Source organism: Paramormyrops kingsleyae, chromosome 7 (assembly GCF_048594095.1).
Source record: "Paramormyrops kingsleyae isolate MSU_618 chromosome 7, PKINGS_0.4, whole genome shotgun sequence".
Lineage (NCBI taxonomy): Eukaryota > Metazoa > Chordata > Actinopteri > Osteoglossiformes > Mormyridae > Paramormyrops > Paramormyrops kingsleyae.
In genome coordinates this window covers 599,555-621,143 of record NC_132803.1, presented here as the reverse complement: position 1 = coordinate 621,143, position 21,589 = coordinate 599,555, and the positions used below count along the sequence as shown (strand labels likewise).

Below are 21,589 nucleotides of genomic sequence, written 5' to 3'. Positions count from 1 at the left end.
TTTGGCTAGTCGAGGCCCAGGGGTGAATGTCCAACCCCCAGCCACTCACCTATGAGGTCCATCCCCAGGTCTGGGTCCAAGGCAGCGTGCCTGGCAGGCCCAGGACACACGGATGTGTGTTGTGTGTCACGGCTGCGGAAAGTACTGATTTTCATATAGGTGATCATGCTAATAGAATAGAGCGGCCACACTGGCAGCGTGAGACAAGTGGCTCACGCCTTGCAGCATTGGTGCCTATTTTTCACATGTGCGGTAATCAGTTTTCGGGAAAAAGAGTTAAAAGATCTGTTTATACTTGTACTGACATCATACCAGCAAAATTACATAACTGATACCTTTCACTATAGTTTCAATGTCTAGGCTACATATAGACATGGAAAAAACAAAACAAAAAAAATATTTTAACCATTTTCCCAATTATGTTTGAGCTCTACCTTTGATATAGAGGAGCTGGGAGAGATTGTGATTTACGCAGTCTGCAGTTGTATAAAATGCTATTGTTTTCCTAGTTACCCACTTCAGAAGAGTATTTTTCCCTAACCCTTCTCCCAGTGTGACACTGTATAACAGTCTCCCTTTATCTTTTCATACAGCTCCATATATCGATTTTCCTTAAAAGCAATAAAGGGTACTAATACTTATTTTCAAATTTTTACTGTAGTCATGGTATAAAGTCTTTGTCAGTCTAATGCATATTTAAACGTTGTGAAGCTTCTAAAAGGTTTCATAATTTCCTAAGTCGTGACGAACACACTCAGAGAAAAGGGAATACGAGATACATTGCTATCAGCACACACTGACTATTCACAGTGCATATTATTTAATTACGAATCACTTTATAAAGTATTTCTATGTATGGTGAGATATCCAATCATTATTCTGATGCTTGGCAAGGCTGCAGCCAATCCCAGGCAGCATAGGGCAAATTGCACAGGAAGGCACCGCTAAACACTCAGTTTTAATGACACCATTTCACCTAAATGCATATTTGAAAGCCAAACACAGAAGTATGGAAGGCATAGAAAGAAAAGAAACACACACAAGTCGGTTAGGCAGGAGTGCCGACTACAAAAACTGGTCAGAAGTAATAGATGTGACAGGGAGGCTTTACAAGCAGAATCACTGAAAAGGTGTTTTGAGCATAATAGTTGCAAGAGAAGCATCATTTCCAAAAGCGACTGTGGATGTATGAATGTGGGGATTTCTGTCAGGAACAGGAATCAAGATATAGCTTTGAGTCGTGAAGAAGAATGTGATGTGAATTTCTACAGAAACAGCCAACAAGGTCACTTTTTTTGAGATAGCAGGATCAGAAAGGCTCTGGGGCGACTGAGGGCTAGGGTCCTTACTAGGGATGCAACGGTACTCGGTAAAATACCGGACCGTTCGGTACGCGCTGCACGGTCCGGTACGCCCTTGTGTACCGCGGTATTTCGTTTTTGCACTTCCTTTTGAAAATAGTGATTAATGCTTATCAGGCTCCAGTTAAACAGTAAGCGCCAATGAGCGAAAGCCCTCCACCGTGAGTTAATGTCCAATCACTGTTGTGGCTCCACCCACTCGCCCTCTCACACTGACGTAACTGGAGCTGAGCTCGCAGCTCGGTACGCAGATGCAGAAAAAAAGAAAAACAAACAAGTATGGCCAGCACTAGCGGAACAGTTGAGAGGCAGAAGTTTGAAGAAGCACCGGCTTCGTACAAATGTCCAGTATGGATTTTTTTCGGGTTCGCTGTAGAATACAACGACCAGGGAGTCAAAACAGTTAATAGAAATGTCACTGTTTGTAAACATTGCCTAACACGTGTCCCATATGCTAACGGAAACACGAGCAATATGGCTAAGCATCTCAAGCGTAGTCATGCTGATATAATGGTTCCTGAACGGAGGACAGACGAAAAGGTAACTGCAGGTAAACAAGTGTCTATCGAAAAAGCTTTTCAACAGACATACCCTGCCACATCCGATAAACATACGAAAATAACCCGTGCAGTGGGAACGTTCATTGCTAAAGATTTGCAACCCTTTTCTGTTGTCGAAGATGCGGGGTTTTGCCACTTAATTAAAACGCTTGACCCACGTTATGTTGTGCCCTGCCGTACACATTTCAGCGACGTTATAATTCCCGAGCTCTATGACAAAGCGCGCAAAGCCATCGAAAACGATTTGGCTCAAGCACAGAGCCTCGAGTGGAATTTAGAGTGTTTAGAGCACTTTAAGAGGCACTTTAACATTTTTTAAAGTGTTTTTGTTTACATTTTGTAAGTTTGAATTTTATACATGTATAGATATTTTATACATAAATAAGAGGCAGTTTATTATTTGTTTTCTTGTGTTATTTGTAGTGTTGTATTTAAACCGAACCGAAACCGTGGCCCAAATACCGAGGTACATACCGTACCGTGGGATACCTGTACCATTGCACCCCTAGTCCTTACTCAGGCACCCAATGGTGACATCACTCTGTCAAGTACGCGACTCAAATTGGCAACTTTCCAATCACAAACACTAAGCCCAAAAACAAAAAAGAAAATAAAAACAGATACAGTCTTGAATCCAGGTCCTTCAGCATATCAGTGATCTGTAACCAAAGGTGCTTTCGAGCTCTGTGGCCTGTCTACAAGAGATGTCCCTGAGATTCTGTCACCTTATGGACAGACTATCTGACTCGCAAACACACAGCACTTACACTAAACTACAAAAATGATGCACAGAATGATGAAGAGATCGAAAAATGGGAACTCAGAAGAAAGAGACGCTTATCTTGTTGCAATTTTGATGACACATTTTGACACATGGATTTGATGAAATGTGAGGAACACAGCATAAGAGGAAGGGGCACCAGACGGGGCGGGTCGAAAGCTACGAGCGGCTTCAGAGACTCCAGTAAGACATGAAACAGGAGGAACTGACTGGAAACATGACTCAAAATTCAGCTGAATTTCATTTATTTAGCAAAACAATGTACATGTTTAAGAGAGCAGTGCCAGCCAGTCCCTGGAGTAACTGGGGTTAGGGGCCTTGCTGAAGGGCCTTAATGATGAGTTCACTCTGCTGACCCTGAGATTTGAACTGGCAAACCTCAGATTGCAGACACAGTGTCTTAACCAGCAGCCACACCGCGCCCCCACAACGCAACAAGCCAAGTACAACTGAACCCGGTACAAGCTGAAGGGCAGCGGCCACAAGATCAGACAGACGCTTGATTTTGGTACAATGTTGTTTATTTGTTTTGTCAAATCACAAACCTGAAATAGCCTGGGAAGGGAGGATTTAATAAAATACTGAGATCAGGAAACACTGCTTCATGGTTTAGTCATCGGCAATGGCAGAAGTGAAAGATCCTTTCCAAGACACCAGGATGAAAAAGCCACTACTATGGTCATGTGACTTAGCACAGGCGACATGTTCCCCTTAGAGGACAGAGGAAGCTCTGCCCATCCTCACTGTGTAAATGAAGCACCAACAGAGACAGAAAATACCCCCGGCGACATTAGCCCATCTAGTTTTTAGAACCACGACAGCTTATAAATTACAAACACGAGTGACATGTTGGAAACTGACACTCTTGTTCATAATGAAACTGTGCCTAATTAAAAATGATGAAATAAAGACTCACTTGAAAATAAACAATAAAACAAAAACAAGTTTCACAAGTTAACAAAAAAAAACACAAACGAAGAAGCTGAGACACAACTGTGGAATCATGAAGTCTGCATTTTCACATTTCCATAGATCTTAGTGCTTCGCGCAATGAAAATCTGACCGTGTTTGTGTCAATGGCCAAATATCAAATCTCATCCAGTTGGCCCACTAGTGTTCTCTCTGATTAGCTGTGGAAGTTCCCAAAGATCAAGGCCTGTTGGTGTGTGATTCACACATGCTCAGTGGTCTTAATTCCCTGCTTAAGTAACCAGGAGTGTCACTTGACAAAGGTGCTGGATCTGTCCAAGTCTGAAAGCTGACAATGCCAATGAAAGACTCTTTCTGAAGACTGGCTACTGTCAGGTATTTCTGACATCTGTTTTTCCAGCTGAATGTCCCGGTTGCACACACCTGCATTTACTTGATTGGACCACTGCTGGGACCCAGTGCATTGTGATTTGCACAAGGAGATTCATATGATCTTCAGTAAACTCCTTGGTTTTAATAAAACCTATTTGGTCATGACACACTAGTGGTGGAGTGTGGGCCAGGTCACCCTGGTACACTAGGTTCTGATGGCTACAGTTCCTTGGTTCTCTTGACCGCGCTCTGGTTTTACTGCTTGGTGTAAGGGCAGAGCCCCAGCAGCCAATGAGTTTCAAAGGTGGGTGGAGGTGGGCAGGAGGAAATGAGGCTGGTATATATAGAAAAATGACACAAAGTATAGCGTACATGGTGATTGTCACATGATACACCCTCAAATACACAACAGGTTCTGCTGAGAGTCTCAGGGTCACAGGTAGGGTGACCTTGCCGAGTCACAGGGAAGCGACCCCCCCCACCACCACTACCAGTCGAAGGTCACTTGCATCATTGTGGACATGTTTGGTCAAACTGTTACCACCTTGCTCTGGTCTTGCAAGAATTGATGATAATACAGCAAAATAGGTTCAAAAAACAAACACATAAAATTCTGCTCTTTACTTGAACTGGTCAAAGAAATAAAAGGAGCTTGACCCTTAAGCAGATATCTACAGTAATAAAGGCTGGGCTCTTCACATGGTGAGAGTGGCTTTAGTGTACAAGCTGGCTGCTTAGCCCCCGCGCTGACACAGCTGCTGGGCGCTAACGCGAGGCCAACTTAATGCTAATGTGAAGCCAATGCGGTGCAAAACAGAAGGACAGTGCAAGGTTGCCAATATGCGATTGCGAGGCCAGAGTGAAGCCGCCAGAATGGTAATGCAAGTCCAGCATGAGGCTAGCAGCGCGAGGCTAGCAGCACAATGTTAACATGACGCCAACACAAGGCTAAAGCGGCGCTAATACGAGGCTAACACGTTGTTAACATGAGGCTATTGCAATGCTACTGGGAGGGCAGTGCAAAGCTAGCAGTACGATGCTAATGTGACGCCAATGTGAGGCCATCATGATGCTAAACACAAGACCAATGTGAGGCTAACACAATGTTAAGGTGAGGCCAGGATGAGGCCAACATGATGCTAAACACAAGGCCAGAGTCAAGCTAACACAATGTTAAGGTGATGCCAACGTGATGCTAAGCGAGCCCAGCAAAGGCTAACTGGACACTGACGTGAGTCTAGCACAAATCAGCGTGCCGCCTGCAGCCAAGGGGAACAAACCCCAAAGAAACGTAGCTGTTGAAAGAACATCAAATAACACCACAGCATGTAAGTGAGGCAAAGAATTGGCAGTCGCATCAGTCTGATTTCTGGGGGGCAGGGATAAAGGCGACTTGATCACAGAAACTCAGCAGCACGGCCACCTGGGAGGGGCGGGCAGGGCAGGACTGCCTCCTAAACGTCCACATTCCCTGATGTTCAGAGTTCATTAATCAGCTAAGGGGTCCAGCAGGGGGGGGCTAATCAAACGTCTCCCACTGCTGCCGCATATCCTCTACCCTCGGCTTCAGGGGGGCCGCAGGCTTCGTCATGGCCAGAAGATCCCCAAAGGGGTCCAGGGGGTCTTCCTCAGACTGGGGGGGCAAAGCCGGGGGGGTGGGAATGGGGCCTGGAGGGCAGTTCAGCAGGCTTGGGGGGTAGGCTGGCTTAGCAGGGATAGTGTGCAGGAAGGTTGGTGCGATGGCAGGGGGAGGGGATGTGAAGGTGGTCGGCACTGCAGGGACGGCGAAGGGGGGTGGCTGGAAGAAGGCCGGTGGGGCAGCAACATAGGGGGCGCAGAAAGGGTTTCCCATGGGAGCGGGGGAGTAGGCTTGGGGGGTTGGGCCCACAGGCGTGTAGAGGGGCGTCTGCGTGAAGGGGTTAGGGGGCGGATGCGTGGAGGGGAACACCTGTGGTGGGCCAAAAAGAGACCCAGATACTTTGGAGTCTTCGCTCCCCACGGAAGGTGCCTGCGGGGTGGCGCTGTTGAGAGGGTCCAAGAGACTCAACAGGTCCAAACTGTCACTGCCCACCTTCTCGGGTTTCAGGAGGTCAGCACTAGGGAGCTGGGGGGGGGACGACATGTTGAGAGCCTGGCGGAACTCCTGACCCCCTGCCGTCATGCCAGAGTCCATGTTCGCAAGTCTAGGGGCACGGGGCAAGGGGGGGGGCAGCATCTTACCAGGTTCAGGGGTCTTACGTCCATGCGGGCGAGGAATGGTGATGCTGGTTTGGGCTGAGAGCATGGCAGCTATGTCAGACTTTTCCTGGACGGCGGGATGGGACTCTGATGGCTCCGGTGGGGGCACAGAAAGCGGCCTCTCCCAACACTGGGGGGCCCGACTGGGCAGTGCCATGTCGTCCTGACCCTGGCTCCACAACTTGCTGTAGGGGTGAGTGTGTTTGAGGCTGGGGAGAGTCCGGGTGTATTCTGCTGTAGCCAGATCCATACGCTGCAGGGACAGACACAAGCACAAAGACAGACAGATACAAACTCAAACAGACACAAACAAACGCAGACAGGGGACATAAATACACACAAGCATCAGACACACACAAACACAGACATAGAGACATATACAAAAACACAGACACAGATACACACAGACAGACAGACACACAGGTATAAAGTGGTCAGAAATACTGCAATGGCACTGACTGAGTTCCACATTTAAAGTTGGATGCAAAGTTGGGTCCAACAGCAGGGCCCTGGGCTGGTGCTGACCTGATATCCAAACTTGGTAACCGGTTCCTCGGGGGTCTTGGCTATCCGGAGGTCCTCCAGGCTCCTAGCCGGCCCCGGTGGCTCCTCCTCAGTCTTCCCTTCTAAGCTGGCAAAAATATCGCCCAGCAGGTCCGCCTCCATCAGCTTCTCCACCACTGGGCTGGGTGGAGCTGTGTGGCCATGGGGGTGCTCTGCCCCCAGCCCCTCCTCCCCCTCTGGGATGTCCGAGTCCTTTAGAGACCTGTAGGGCTGTGGCCTGGAGCGTGGAACAGGAAACACACTGAGCATGTAGACAAAATAAAAGGCGGATACACACCTGACACCAACATAGAACCATTCAACTGGTGACTGCTAACACAGCAGGTAACACGTCACAACATAATGTATCTGCATCCAACCCGATCTCACGAATTTTCGTGCAGCCATCACGACATAAAACGAAAACGTGATCACAGCACGTTTAAATAGATTTTATGTCGTGATGGCTGCACGAAAATTCGTGAGATCGGGTTGCTGCATCACACCATCACGCCAAGCACACATGAGAGGACACCAAGCGCCTGGACAGGTCTTCAGAGGGATGGATGGGCTTTCGAATATCTAATTAGTACTAATAATAATTATTACGATAGTAACATGTTAAATAAACAGTTCTAGAAAGGAAAGATTCATTCCAACAGCACTGGAGTGTTGGACCATACAGATCACAGATCACGCCTTCCCCACAGATCACACACTGATATAGGCACTTTGCTGATTTGCTGCCGCTGGCAGAGCGCGCGTGAGCAGGCCACTTCAACACCAGCAGCTAGCAAGTCTGGGGGTCAAAGTGCAAGGGGTCTGCAGCGATGAACCAATCAGAGAAGCAGGGACAAGGGGTCAAAGGCGAGGGGTCTGCAGCGATGAACCAATCAGAGAAGCAGGGACAAGGGGTCAAAGGCGAGGGGTCTGCAGCGATGAACCAATCAGAGAAGCAGGGACAAGGGGTCAATAGGAGTGAGGTGAGTAGTAGATACGGGACAAGACAGAGACACAGACATAGAGAAAAACAGAGAGAAATAGACCATTCGAAGGGGGCGGAGAAGAGGAAGCTGTCCGGGAAACCACAGACTGATTCCTCTTCAGGCTGCCGCTCATCACCAGAGGAGTCCTCAGACAGGAAGACAGTGTAGTGACGTGTTGGCCGGACCGAGCTGGGGAGAAGGGACAGGCAGACAGGGAGTGTCATGCGAGACGGGACCCGAAAGACGCCCAGAGAGATCCGGAGGCAAAGGCACATGGTGACAGCTTAGGATAAAACGTTCTGATAGAGATCCTGGATGGGAACAGGGAGCAAATGACCGAAGAGACCTGGCTGCCGAGGTAATGATCAGGAGGGCTGTTGAGGGAGTCACCATACAGGGATAGAATGAGGAATATACAGGAAGGGGGACAGAGAGAAGGATAGAGAGGGAGATTGGACTCCCCCTGCATGATCCCATGAATGACCTGGAGTTCAAAGGCAGCTGCCATCCCAGGGATCAATGAGGACAAGCCGGCCAAATCCGTGCTGAGCATCGGCAGGCTGGGGGGGTGCTGGTCCATGGGGCCGCTTAAAGCAGTTCCTTAAATCGTGTGCTTGTTAATTCTGGGGGAGGAGCTGATCAGCATTTATTTTTAACTGTGTAATGCAATGCTGGTCTTACAGTACTCAATGTACACCACAAGAGGCAGAGTAGAGTTACAGTCAGGAGCTGCAGGAGGCCTGTGATGGATCGCACAAACGAGAGTTCAGTAACACACTGCCACCCAATAACCAGGCTGTGGGAGGAGGCGGAGAGAGGAGGACGGGAGCGGAGGTGGGGGGGCACTCACTGCTCAGGGCTGGAGGGGCGGCAGCTATCCAGCACCATGTTGCTCCTGGGTCTCTTTGCCATTTGGGGTCTGGGGGGGCGAGCCTGTGAAGGGGGGACACATCAAGCAGATGAGTCAGAAAGACATCCTTACACCCACACACACACACACGGGAACCACACACTCCAGACAGTCGGAAACCCAGAGAAGCAGGAGTAGAGACCCTCAACCCAAGTGGGGGGGGCAGCTGAGCAAGCAGGCATGTGCAGGGACACCCGGAGCAGCCTGGAGGAAATATGGCCTGAGCAAGACCAAGCTAAAGGGGCGCTACAGTTCAAATGGAAGTCAGCCTGAGGAATCGCCGGCCTCTGTTTGCTCACGTCAAACTTGCAGTGGGCGGTGGGGGGCAAGGCTAATTAGGAGAGTTGAGTGGCTTTGAACCAGAGAACAAATGCTGATCAATGGAGAAGATCAGCACACTTGTGGCTGGGGAAATGGAGGGAGCCGTTTCACTGAACCGGAGCCAGAAGCAGCGTCTAAATCTATTCATTTTTTCTTGGGGGGGGGGGGGGGGGAGCAGGACACCTTATTATTTGATGGATCAATGCCAGAAACGTCTGGAATGAAAGACTTAGAGCAAACACTCAAACTTATGCACACTCACATACTCATACACACATACACTGGCACTCATACACACTCATGCTATGTACATTCACACTCACAAACACTTGCACACTGACACTCATACACACTCACACACAACCACACTGATACACTAATACACATACATTCACACACACACACACACACACACACATGCTATGTGCACTCACACACACTTGGACACTGAAACACACTCATACACACTCACATAAATACACTCATGCTCAATCACATTCATACACACTGAAACTCATACAAACACTCATACACACACAGCCACACTAAGGGACACTCACTCACACTAATACACAACCATACTCATACACCCTCATGCCATCTGCACTCACACTCATGCACAAACTCACACACACTCACATTCATACACTTGGACACACACTCATGCTTACTTATTCTCACACTCACACAAGTTGAGGGCTCCTTTACAAACCCAGTCAATACACAAGTCATATGTTTCCCTCACAGGCCCAAAACCAGCACCTTCACAAGTCAAGGAGTGCAAGAGACACATGCCACATGAAGCACACAGACTATTGTCATGTCAAGTGTGAGCAATCAATACATTCACGCATTAAACCAGGTAAAGAGCCCAGGGGAGTCTGGGCTTAACAAACCAGATCCTGGGGCCTGTATCACAAAGCTGGTTCAGCAAAGTCAGGCTTCAAAGAGATGTTTCAGCTCGAATAAACCAAACAAATGCAATTCGAGATTAATGGTATTAGGACGTTGACTCTCAGCAATCTATGTCAAGCTAGGTTTTCTAACTGAAACCAAGATTACTCCCTGAGCACATGCACATAAAAGCATGCTGTATGCAAAGATCAGCCAATCACGTACGCATGGATTGCAACAGGGCAAGCTGGTAGCAGATAGATTAAATGCATATGTAAACAGGGAGTTTGTGTTATTAAGAGAACATCAATATTTATCTTAATTTCCACACATGCTTTGTGGTCTTTGTAATTATTTAAATTTTATTCATAATCTAATTTTTATTATTCAATATTAAACTTGTCACCCTTCAAAATCCATTCAATATTTAAGATAAGATAATCTTTATTGTCATTGTCACTTGACAACGAAACTGAGAAAATGCGGGCGACTCAATGTGAAGCATGAGTAATAAAAGAATATATTAAAAATATACAAATTGCACTGACTACACAAATTGCACTTATGAAATATGAAAATTAACAGTTCTGTTTAGAGTTTAAGGTCATGATTGCTTTCGGATAAAAACTGTCCTGATTTTCATTGTTCTGAATCTCTTTCCTGATGGCAAAAGCTGAAAGAGACAGTGACCAGGATGTGATGAATCATGTCCATAGCTTTTTTTCAGCATCGGGAGGTGTAGATCTGTTCCAGGGTAGGTAGAGGGCAGCCAGTTGTTTTTTCCGCTGCCCTGATGACCCTGTGGAGAGCTTTCATGTCTGAGGAAGTGCAGCTGCCGTACCGCACGCAGAGTCCGTACCGCACGCAGAGTCCGTACCGCACGCAGAGTCCGTACCGCACGCAGAGTCCGTACGTAAGTACGCTCTCGATGGAACAGTGGTGAAAGACAAGGAGCAGATTTTTGGGGAGACGGTTCATTCTTTCTGAGGATTCTCAGAAAATACAGACTCTGCTGCGCCTTTTTTAGCAGCTCCTTGGTGTGAGCACTCCAGGTCAGGTCATCCTTCAACTCCATAACCAGGAATCTGAACACTGGGACCCTCTTCACATATGCCCTGTCGATGGTGAGTGGCTGAATGTCAGTTTTATTTTTACTGAAATCAATAACCAGCTCCTTTCTTTTTGTAGTGTTGAGGAGCAGGCTGTTGCCCGAGATGAGTCCGATCACCGTTGTATCATCTGCAAGCTTAATGATCTTCTTGTTGAGCTGTGTGGGGACACAGTCATGTGTATAGTAGGTGTAAAGATGCGGGCTGAGCAAACAGCCATGCGGTGTCCCGGTGTTGATACTGAGAGCAGTAGAGGTGTGGGAACCCGAACTGACATTCTCTCTCACTCACTCACTCACACACACACACACACACACACACACACACACACACACACACACACACACACACACACACACACACACACAAACACACACACAAACACACACTAAAGGTGTTGACATATTTTAAGTGAGCGACATCCATGCTCATTTCTAATTACATCATTCAAAGTGCAAAGGGTAGAATAATTAGACTAATAACTATAAAACTAAATGTGATAGACATGTTCAGCAAAGTGCGGTTTTAGCAATGGAGAGAATGCACACTACTTGATTTCCAGATCATGTATTTCTATACATTTTTATTTATAACTACATTCACCACAAGTGACTATAATGGAGCAACAGCCATTGAACGTGAGCAGACATGCAAATATTAAGATATTACTTTTTGGGCAAATTTTAATTAATATAGAAAACCAAGGGATGTCCAAGAGTTGCTATCAACTAAAAATGCTGAATCGATATCTCATTACAGCAGAGATTGCCTCACTTCGTAGGTATTAACAAGATGTAGCAGATATAGCAAAAGGGATCGAAATGCAAAAATGACTGGTGTGTACCTCTGCCTGTGGACATCAAAGATGTCTGATTAAAACCTGCCTGGCTTCCTTGTTGAAAGATATTTCAGCCATAAGACTAAATATCAAATATACAACTAACTTTACCTCAATCACAGCATTGTCACGGACAAGCCATTTCCAGAGTTTGGGGAAGCCCATTAGTTATGTCAGGTACTATACAGACTTTTTCCTCTTTGATTCGTCTAAGCACTGTTTGTGAACTGTGATCCAGAAAAATAACCTGTTCTGAAGTTTGGCGTGCAGCATGAAGTAACATAGTGATATGTCTTGCTATGAAGAGAACCAGCGTTGTGATATCAAAGAGCCAGAGTTACTGCTACTCAGTCTCAAAGTTATCAGACTAAGCAAGGAGTCTGACTTTGTGATACAGGCCCCTGGAGGAAATAAATGTTAAAGATTGCTTTAGTGGACCAGAACCATGCAAGAATCCAAGAAAGGCCAGGTTTAGTGGACCAGAACCAGGCAGGAACCCAGAGAAGGTTGGGTTTAGTGGACCAGAACCATGCAATAACCCAGGGAAGGTTGAGTTTAGTGGACCAGAACCATGTAAGAACCCAGGGAAGGTTGAGTTTAGTAGACCAGAACCATGTAAGAACCCAGGGAAGATTGAGTTTAGTAGACCAGAACCATGTAAGAACCCAGGGAAGGTTGAATTTAGTGGACCAGAATCATACAAGAACCCAGGAAAGGTTGAGTTTAGTGGAGAATAACCATGTAAGAATCCAGGGAAGGTTCAGTTAAGTGGACCAGAACCAGGCAAGAGCCAAGGGAAGGTTGGTTTTAGTGGATAAAAACCATGCGAGAGCCTAGGGAACATTGGGTTTAGTGGGACAAAATCAGGCGAGAACCTGTTAAAAGCTGGGTTTAGTTGACCAGGTGAAAACCCAGGAAAGTTGGGTTTAGTGGACCAGAACCATGCAAGAACCCAGGGAAGGCTGGGTTTAGTGGATGAGAACCAGGTGAGAACCCAGGGAAGGTTAGGTTTAGTGGATCATAACCATGGAAGAACCCAATAAAGATTGGGTTTAGTGGATGAGAACCAGGCAGGAAGCCAGGGAAGGTTGGGTTTAAATTATGGCATGGTGCAACACCGAAATCTAGGTCACAACACAACCTTCAACAACCCACATCCACACACAGTGTGCAGAGAGCAGATGGTTAGATGGCCCCAGCCATTAGGAGAGGAGGTGTTAAGATGAGCTGTGACTGACGGCAGGCACAGCACGTAACACGCTCCTATACGCCCCTGTGGGAGTTAGTGGTGGGGCTAGGATGGGTACTCACGGGACGGGGGTCTCGCTGGAGCCTGGGAGGAGGGGGCCGTGGGGGTGGCACTCGTGCAGGCTGCACCAGAGACACACCCAGCAGTCAGACAGGCAGGGAGGGGATGGTCAAAGATGGTCACACACATACACACACAGCTCTTAGACACACAGCCCACTTCACAAGGTGACCCATCACATCTGAAGTACTGAACCCTTGGCTGTTGGTGGCCTTTGAGAAGCCATGCTGTGAAAGGTGCCATGAAAAACAGAACTGACTCCAGAATCATGTTCTTGATCATGGGAGTTTCCTACCTAATGAACAGAGTAGGGTACCAGACTGTATTGCAACTCAGATTTCAGTGACCCCTAAAATTCCTGAGTTGATTGAAATATTTGCCCTAGGATCAGAATACGAAAATGTGAGGCCCATTATCTTCTCAAACAACATGCACAGAACTACAGCAACTGCAGTGCAAATATGCAATAACCACCCTCTAACGTCTAACCACCTGGAAAATTTAACCTGAACCCTAAACACCAACCAAAACCACATGCATAGCCCAAAATCACAGAGCCTAACCATGACCAATAAACTGATCTGCACTGAAATGGCAATGGCCAGAGGGAAGCCCACCCCACAAGCATTGTGGGAAAAACATTTTAGGAAAAAAACCTGATAAATGAACATGGATGGATGGATGGATGGCCTGTGCCTTTCAGCTCTACCACACGAACTCCTGGGCTTTTGTGTCATGAGTAGATCAACAAGTGGTCATCAGGCCAACCAATCGCCCCTCATGTCTCTATGGATACCGGTACAGGCTAATGCTGCCACCTTCCCATGAACATTTAGTCTCCTTCAGGTAAACATTTTCATAATTTTCATGCTGAAGACCTCAGCTAATGAGGAGGGCATGGGGAGAGGCTGGCGGTACCAACATAATGAACACTTCCCAGCTCATCATTTTCAGCATGTCGGCGGAGAGGGGAGGGAGCCCAGGGCCCCAGAGACCATCTCAAAGAGAAGCCCATTCCCTACACCCAAGCTGATCTTAAGGCTGATAGTATATCACATAACGTGTGGACCAACCCCCACGTCTGCGGACCTGCACTCCTACCGCAACCCTGCATCTGCAGACCCACTTCCTGCAGAACCATCTGCAGACCTACTGCCCCCAGGTCAGCAGATCCACACTCTTGCCCCGTCCCCGGGTCAGCAGATCCACACTCTTGCCCCGTCCCAGGGTCAGCAGACCCACACTCTTGCCCCATCCCAGGGTCAGCAGACCCACACTCTTGCGCTGCCCCCAGGTCAGCAGATCCACACTCTTGTCCTGCCCCCGGGTCAGCAGATCCACACTCTTGCCCCATCACTGGCTCAGCAGATCCACACTCTTGCCCCGTCCCAAGGTCAGCAGATCCACACTCTTGCCCCACCCCAGGGTCGGATGACCCACACTCTCACCCCGCCCCTTCGGAAACACGTTCTTGTCCCTCCTCGAACATCATTGGATCAACACTCTCACTCCCTGCCCCCACATTGGCAGACCCACCGCTCCACGCCGCCCCTCTAATCCTGCGTCTAAAAATCCATCCTCTTCGCCCAGCCCCCATGTCTGCAGACCCATGCTCTCGCCTGCCCACCCCCCCACATCTTTGAACCCCACTAGCGCCCTGTCCCTATGCACTCTCCACACCCCCACATCTCGCTCACACTCACAAGCCTCCCAAGCATTGCCCTACACAGGTCCCTTCCCACCTGCCCAAAGTGCACAGTGATTGGCCGGCGCTCATCCCAGGTCCGGGACTCCTTCCGGTCAGTAGAGGGTGACACAGCTGCACGTGGCTGCAGGTCCTCAGCAGCATTGCCGTATCCATTCTCCGTCAGATCCTGGAAAGTAGGAATGGGAGTGTCATGTGATCAGGGCCAGACTATCAGGGTTTGACTGGCACATCAGCTGGCCAATAAGAACAGCTGATATAAAGGTTGCAGGATTTTCCCCACTAATAAGACACCAATGATGTTTAACCATTGTTTATGGGAAAGGAGCTTCCTGTATTTTAACTTAGTAAAGTTCACCAGGGGTGTTTGTGTAAGGTAGTAAAGTTACACTTAAAATGTATATTGGCACAGTAAGGATCAAACACTATTTCATGCGTATGAGCTCTGATGGCCGTATGGGTGTAGGTGGGAGACCCCCCCTTCAGCAGAGCTGGCTCCCCCTGCAGGCTATAGCACTCCTCTGCAATTCTCTCGCGGCTGAGTGCTACGTGCCTTCTGCTTCAGCCGGCTCTTCACCTCCTTGATCCCCATCTTTGCGTGATCTTTCGCCTGTGAGTGAAAAGCACAACCCAGTCAACACTTGCTCACACCAGCATGGTGGGCCCAATGGTCACAGGTTCGAATCCCGGGGAAGGGGGTGAAGTGAATAAGCAGAATGCATCAGAGGCTCAGGGGAGGGAGAGAATGTCACCGTGGAATGGGTCGTACTTACGAACTTGTAGACAGTCTTCATGGCTGGGTTGGCCTTGGTTTTCACCGTGTTGAAAATGGCACCACTGCCTTTCTGAGGGACACAGACATGGCTCATCAGCACAAAGGGGACATTGCGGTGGGGGGGGGGGCACAGCCTTCAGACAGGCTGGGCTGTCGGGATGCTATGGAGAGGTGTACTCACACTGCACAGTCAGGGGGGAGCAGCGAACCCAGAGCAAGCCCATGAGGACATGGACAGAACATGCAAATGGCACACACACGTACGGCCGGGGGCCTGATCTGAGCACACATGCCCCGAGTACAGTGCAGCACACACACATACGGCCGGGGGCCTGATCTGAGCACACATGCCCCGAGTACAGTGAGACACACACACGTACGGCAGGGGGCCTGATCTGAGCACACATGCCCCGAGTACAGTGAGACACACACACGTACGGCCGGGGGCCTGATCTGAGCACACATGCCCCGAGTACAGTGAGACACACACACGTACGGCCCGGGACCTGATCTGAGCACACATGCCCCGAGTACAGTGAGACACACACAGGTACGGCCGGGGCCTGATCTGAGCACACATGCCCCGAGTACAGTGAGACACACACACGTACAGCCGGGGGCCTGATCTGAGCACACATGCCCCGAGTACAGTGAGACACACACACGTACGGCCGGGGGCCTGATCTGAGCACACATGCCCCGAGTACAGTGCGACACACACACGTACGGCCGGGGTCTGATCTGAGCACACATGCCCCGAGTACAGTGAGACACACACACGTACAGCCGGGGGCCTGATCTGAGCACACATGCCCCAAGTACAGTGCAGCACACACACATACGGCCCGGGACCTGATCTGAGCACACATGCCCCGAGTACAGTGCAACACGCACACGTACGGCCGGGGTCTGATCTGAGCACACATGCCCCGAGTACAGTGAGACACACACACACGTACGGCCCGGGACCTGATCTGAGCACACATGCCTCGAGTACAGTGAGACACACACACGTACGGCCAGGGTCTGATCTGAGCACACATGCCCCGAGTACAGTGCAACACGCAGACGTACGGCCGGGGGCCTGATCTGAGCACACATGCCCCGAGTACAGTGAGACACACACACGTACGGCCCGGGACCTGATCTGAGCACACATGCCCCGAGTACAGTGAGACACACACACGTACGGCCGGGGTCTGATCTGAGCACACATGCCCCGAGTACAGTGAGACACACACACGTACAGCCGGGGGCCTGATCTGAGCACACATGCCCCGAGTACAGTGAGACACACACACGTACGGCCGGGGGCCTGATCTGAGCACACATGCCCCGAGTACAGTGAGACACACACACGTACGGCCCGGGACCTGATCTGAGCACACATGCCCCGAGTACAGTGCGACACACACACGTACGGCCGGGGTCTGATCTGAGCACACATGCCCCGAGTACAGTGAGACACACACACGTACAGCCGGGGGCCTGATCTGAGCACACATGCCCCAAGTACAGTGCAGCACACACACATACGGCCCGGGACCTGATCTGAGCACACATGCCCCGAGTACAGTGCAACACGCACACGTACGGCCGGGGTCTGATCTGAGCACACATGCCCCGAGTACAGTGAGACACACACACACGTACGGCCCGGGACCTGATCTGAGCACACATGCCTCGAGTACAGTGAGACACACACACGTACGGCCAGGGTCTGATCTGAGCACACATGCCCCGAGTACAGTGCAACACGCAGACGTACGGCCGGGGGCCTGATCTGAGCACACATGCCCCGAGTACAGTGAGACACACACACGTACGGCCCGGGACCTGATCTGAGCACACATGCCCCGAGTACAGTGCAGCACACACACGTACGGCCGGGGGCCTGATCTGAGCACACATGCCCCGAGTACAGTGCAGCACACAGACATACGGCCCGGGGCCTGATCTGAGCACACATGCCCCGAGTACAGTAAGGCACGCAGCATCACACTGACCTTAACTGTCGAGAGCCACTGATGGTAACTCTTATCACTGCCTAGGGAAGACAAAAAGGGAGCCGTCAGAGCACATCTCTCGGGGGGGGGGGGGGGGGGCTGGGTGGTGGCAACATTACACCATATAGGGCCTCACCAGCGTACTCCCCCATGTTGATCTCTTCCTCAAAGACGTCGCTGAAGCCCTCCCCAGAGTTCAGCAGCTCCAGCCGGCCATCTATGAACTTCAGGGAAGAAGGGAAGAAGCTGTGAGGAGGACCCCCTAGGCCACCCTGCCCCACCCCCGCCCAGACCATGACCCACTTCACCCCACCCCAGCCCACCCCCTACGCAGCCCTGTACCTGTTTGAACAGTTGCAGCTGGATGGCGTTCTGCAGGAACTGCCTCATGGAGCTGGAGCGGTGTGTCACAAAGGCCTCCTCGCTGAAGGTGATTGGCTCCTCCTGGGGACGACACCCTCACACACGTCAGCCACGTGTTCCACACCCACATTAACACGGTCCAAAAGCAAACACCTTTGGAAACGTTTATTCACAAACTCTCTCCTGTGGGCTCTCCAGTCATGGGGTCTCAGGTGGGAGTGGCCACAGTGACTTTCCTTCCAACTGGACCCACATGCTTTCCATCATTAAGTGACACACAACACCAGGTGTCCTGGGGAGCTACTAAGATGAGCCAGAGCTGGGCCTGGAGGTTTGGGGACCCTGCTGTTGGGCCCTAGTGGGAGGTACAACCTCCATCAGCAGGAAGAACCTGGAAGGGTAAGGAGGCTGTTTGGAATGTGGTCCTAAAGACCACCAGCCCAATCTTACCCTTAGCACGCTCAACCGAAGTTCCAGAACCACATTCCAGTCAATATCACATGCCTCCCCCATCCATCAATCAATCAATCCATCCATCCTTCCATCCATACCCTCAGATGGGAATTCAGAGAATCTCACTTGGATTTGAAATAACAGGTCAAAGCTCTGGAGGAGTGGAAGTGTAACCCTAACCGTGCAGTGTCACCCCCTGAAGCTTGCACTCACCTGTATATGCCTTATGCATCCCATAGAGATGTAAGCAAAAAGACTATTACGCCAGGAGGAATAAAGTTTCACTATTTTGTGTGTTTTTATAGCGTAGGCGCAGCGTGCCTGTAGTGTTTTGATAGCTTACGCGCAGTGTGCCTGTAGTGTTTTGATAGCGTACGTGCAGTGTGCCTGCAGTGTTTTTATAGCGTACGCTAGTGTTGTAGTCAAGACCGCCTAAACCGAGACCAAGACATTGCCGAGACCGGAGGGTATCAAGACCAAGACACTGCCGAGACTTGAGGGTACCAAGACCAAGACCAAGTCCAAGACCAAGACACACTAAGGCGAGACCAAGACCAAGACTGGTCGAGACCAAGACCAAGACCGAAAACAGACTAGGGCTAGAATCGACATCACATTACCCAGATCAACTGTAGAGAAAAAAGGCATTGCTGTAAAGTGTCATTACTCGTTAAATCAAATTCATGTTATCTTTTCAATTATATTGTCCGTATGTCCATATGATTTAAAATCTCCCAGATTTGTCATAGTTACGAGACCTGATGGAAAATAATATTCTCAGCAATCCTCTCCTATAACCATTTTATCAGACCTCGTCAAGGGAAAGAGATGGGATGTACCAGAAAGATGTTCATATTAAGTCTCTTATACCAGGGACAGAGGCCTCGGGTAAGCTATGAATACAGCTATGTAATGATCCTTTGCTTTGAATTGAAGAGAATGAGCCTCCAGATTGACTTGCACCTCCAAGACCGTGCTTTATAATCAATGTAAAATACCTAATTTATTTGAATTATAACTATGCTATAGACTTCGCGGACATTTTCGGACATTTTTTTGCCGATGTATGATACGATGTGTATGATGTTTGTGGACTGTGAAGCACTGGCAGTGTCCGTGGAGAAAATGTATAAAATGTAACGTTTTTGAAATGGATGCATCTGACTGGTTGCATTTGAATTGAGGCGCATAATAAATAATGATACTGTTCTGTGAAGATGTGCAGTTTTCTCTTTTTTTCCCCATCCCATCGAGACCGCTATGTCCGAGACAAAGACAAGACCGAGACCAAATAGAGTCGAGACCAAGACAAGACCGAGACCACAAAAAATTTGTCTCGAGACCAAGACCGGTCTCGAGAACTACAACACTAGCGTACGCGCAGTGTGCCTGCAGTGTTTTTATAGCGTACGCGCAGTGTGCCTGCAGTGTTTTTATAGCGTACGCGCAGTGTGCCTGCAGTGTTTTTATAGCGTACGCGCAGTGTGACTGTACTGTTTTTATAGCATATGCCTCTGACTGACTGTGTTATTTATGAGTTGTGGGAGTGGGCCTGTGTCTGTGGGAGAGTCTAAGCAACTCTGCCCCATAACGTTTACGTCCGAGAAAAAAAAATTGAGGACCACAACTCCAATTCCTCCTTAGGAGTAACACAAACACAATCAGGATCAACAACACAAAGGTAAGGTGTCTGTCAATGTGTCTGAATAACAAAACCTTATTTAAACAATATAAAAATCAACATGCAAATTAAATACAAAAAATACAACATCATAACAATCATAATGAAGTAAGTCCTGTCTAAATCCCATGTTTTCCACTAGCAAGCGATAAACACCCTTACAGTCATAGGTTTCTTTCTGGGCCAGTCTGAGCTTCCTGGCAGAAGTCCCTTAAATGCCATGGGGAGACTGCAGATTCGCAGAGGCTGTACTCGCCTTGCCCCGGTTGCACGCTAATTCACATGATGTCTCAGATGTGTTTCCAGTAGCATATCCAACCTTGGCATCACAGAAGCCATCAGACAGTCTTGGTTTTATCAAGTACTCTCTCTCCAGTGCTGGTGTAATTTACTGGGAAACCAAAATGTTCCCAAACTGGTTCAAATTTTCTGTAACCAGCATTAGCCGTAACCAACTCACAGTCACAATTAGCATAATGTTTTCCCTGTTGGACATACACTTGAACATAAATAAATAAATGAATACTTGTGAATTTAGGTTCCACTCATGTCAGTAAATGTATTAATTCATTTCATCATGCGGACAGAATCGAAAATGATGTACACAATGATACACAACGAATATGTGTACCGTTACAGCCCTGATGAAAATACAAATATCTAGGGACCACACAGACCCACCCAGAGCTGAAAAAATTTTGTTCTGAAAGGTTCATTTGAACAACGACAAAGGAACTAGCGAAGGAGCAGTAGACATCAGTACCAAATTCACACAGGGAAGGGGCCCTAATGTCTATATCAGCATAAAGCCATACTAAAGTGTGCATCACCAAAACCTAGCCTTTTGGAGCTGTGCCATTTGGTCAGACAAAACAAAATCAAGCAGTTTACCAATAATGCACAGTACTCTACATGGAGAAGGGAGGGTGAAGCTTTTGAGTCAGAGAACACCATCCCAAATGTAACATGTGGTGGTGGCAGCATTACGTTGTGGGGATGTTTAGCTGATAAAGGGCCTGGTGCACTTCAGAAAGTACACTACGTCATGAACAAGGAGGACCATCTAGAAAATCTGAATTTTAGAATTTTGAATTTGGTGATCATTGTTCATACAGCACTCAGTGGACAACAACGAAATGTCCTCTGCATTTAACCCATAAGTGACATCGTGACATAGGAGCAGGTAATTCAGCGCCCGGTGAGCAGTGCTTGGGATTGGTACCTTGCTCAGGGTAACTCAGTGGTGCTTTGCTGGTCAGGGATTCGAACCAGCAATCTTTCAGTTACAAGTGTGCTTCCCTAACCATTAGAATTAGGTGATCAGTGGTCATTGTCAACACACCACAGCACACAGTGCGCAACAATGAAATGTGTCCTCTGCATTTGACCCATATGTGACTTTCGTGACATAGCAGGGGGCAGCTAATTCAGCGCCCAGGGAGCAGTGCTTGGGG

General features: G+C 48.7%; 1 protein-coding gene across 5 annotated transcripts in view; it reads right to left on the bottom strand.

The window, feature by feature from the left end:
- Positions 1-3,205: 3,205 nt before the first annotated feature.
- The window catches only part of dennd1a (DENN/MADD domain containing 1A), a 54,917-nt gene continuing 36,533 nt past the window's right edge, over positions 3,206-21,589 (bottom strand). For 2 of the 5 annotated variants that reach the window (XM_072713882.1, XM_072713880.1), the window contains 11 exons: positions 17,981-18,082; positions 17,775-17,862; positions 17,639-17,679; positions 15,631-15,702; positions 15,411-15,467; positions 14,895-15,026; positions 13,155-13,214; positions 8,622-8,704; positions 7,832-7,960; positions 6,768-7,023; positions 3,206-6,495 (listed from right to left, as the gene is read on the bottom strand). In XM_072713882.1, coding sequence (XP_072569983.1) covers positions 5,524-6,495; positions 6,768-7,023; positions 7,832-7,960; positions 8,622-8,704; positions 13,155-13,214; positions 14,895-15,026; positions 15,411-15,467; positions 15,631-15,702; positions 17,639-17,679; positions 17,775-17,862; positions 17,981-18,082 — 1,992 coding nt within the window. In that variant the 3' untranslated portion in view covers positions 3,206-5,523. The remainder of the gene's footprint in view (positions 6,496-6,767; positions 7,024-7,831; positions 7,961-8,621; positions 8,705-13,154; positions 13,215-14,894; positions 15,027-15,410; positions 15,468-15,630; positions 15,703-17,638; positions 17,680-17,774; positions 17,863-17,980; positions 18,083-21,589) is intronic. The other 3 variants (XM_072713883.1, XM_072713881.1, XM_072713884.1) reach the window with 3 other exon arrangements.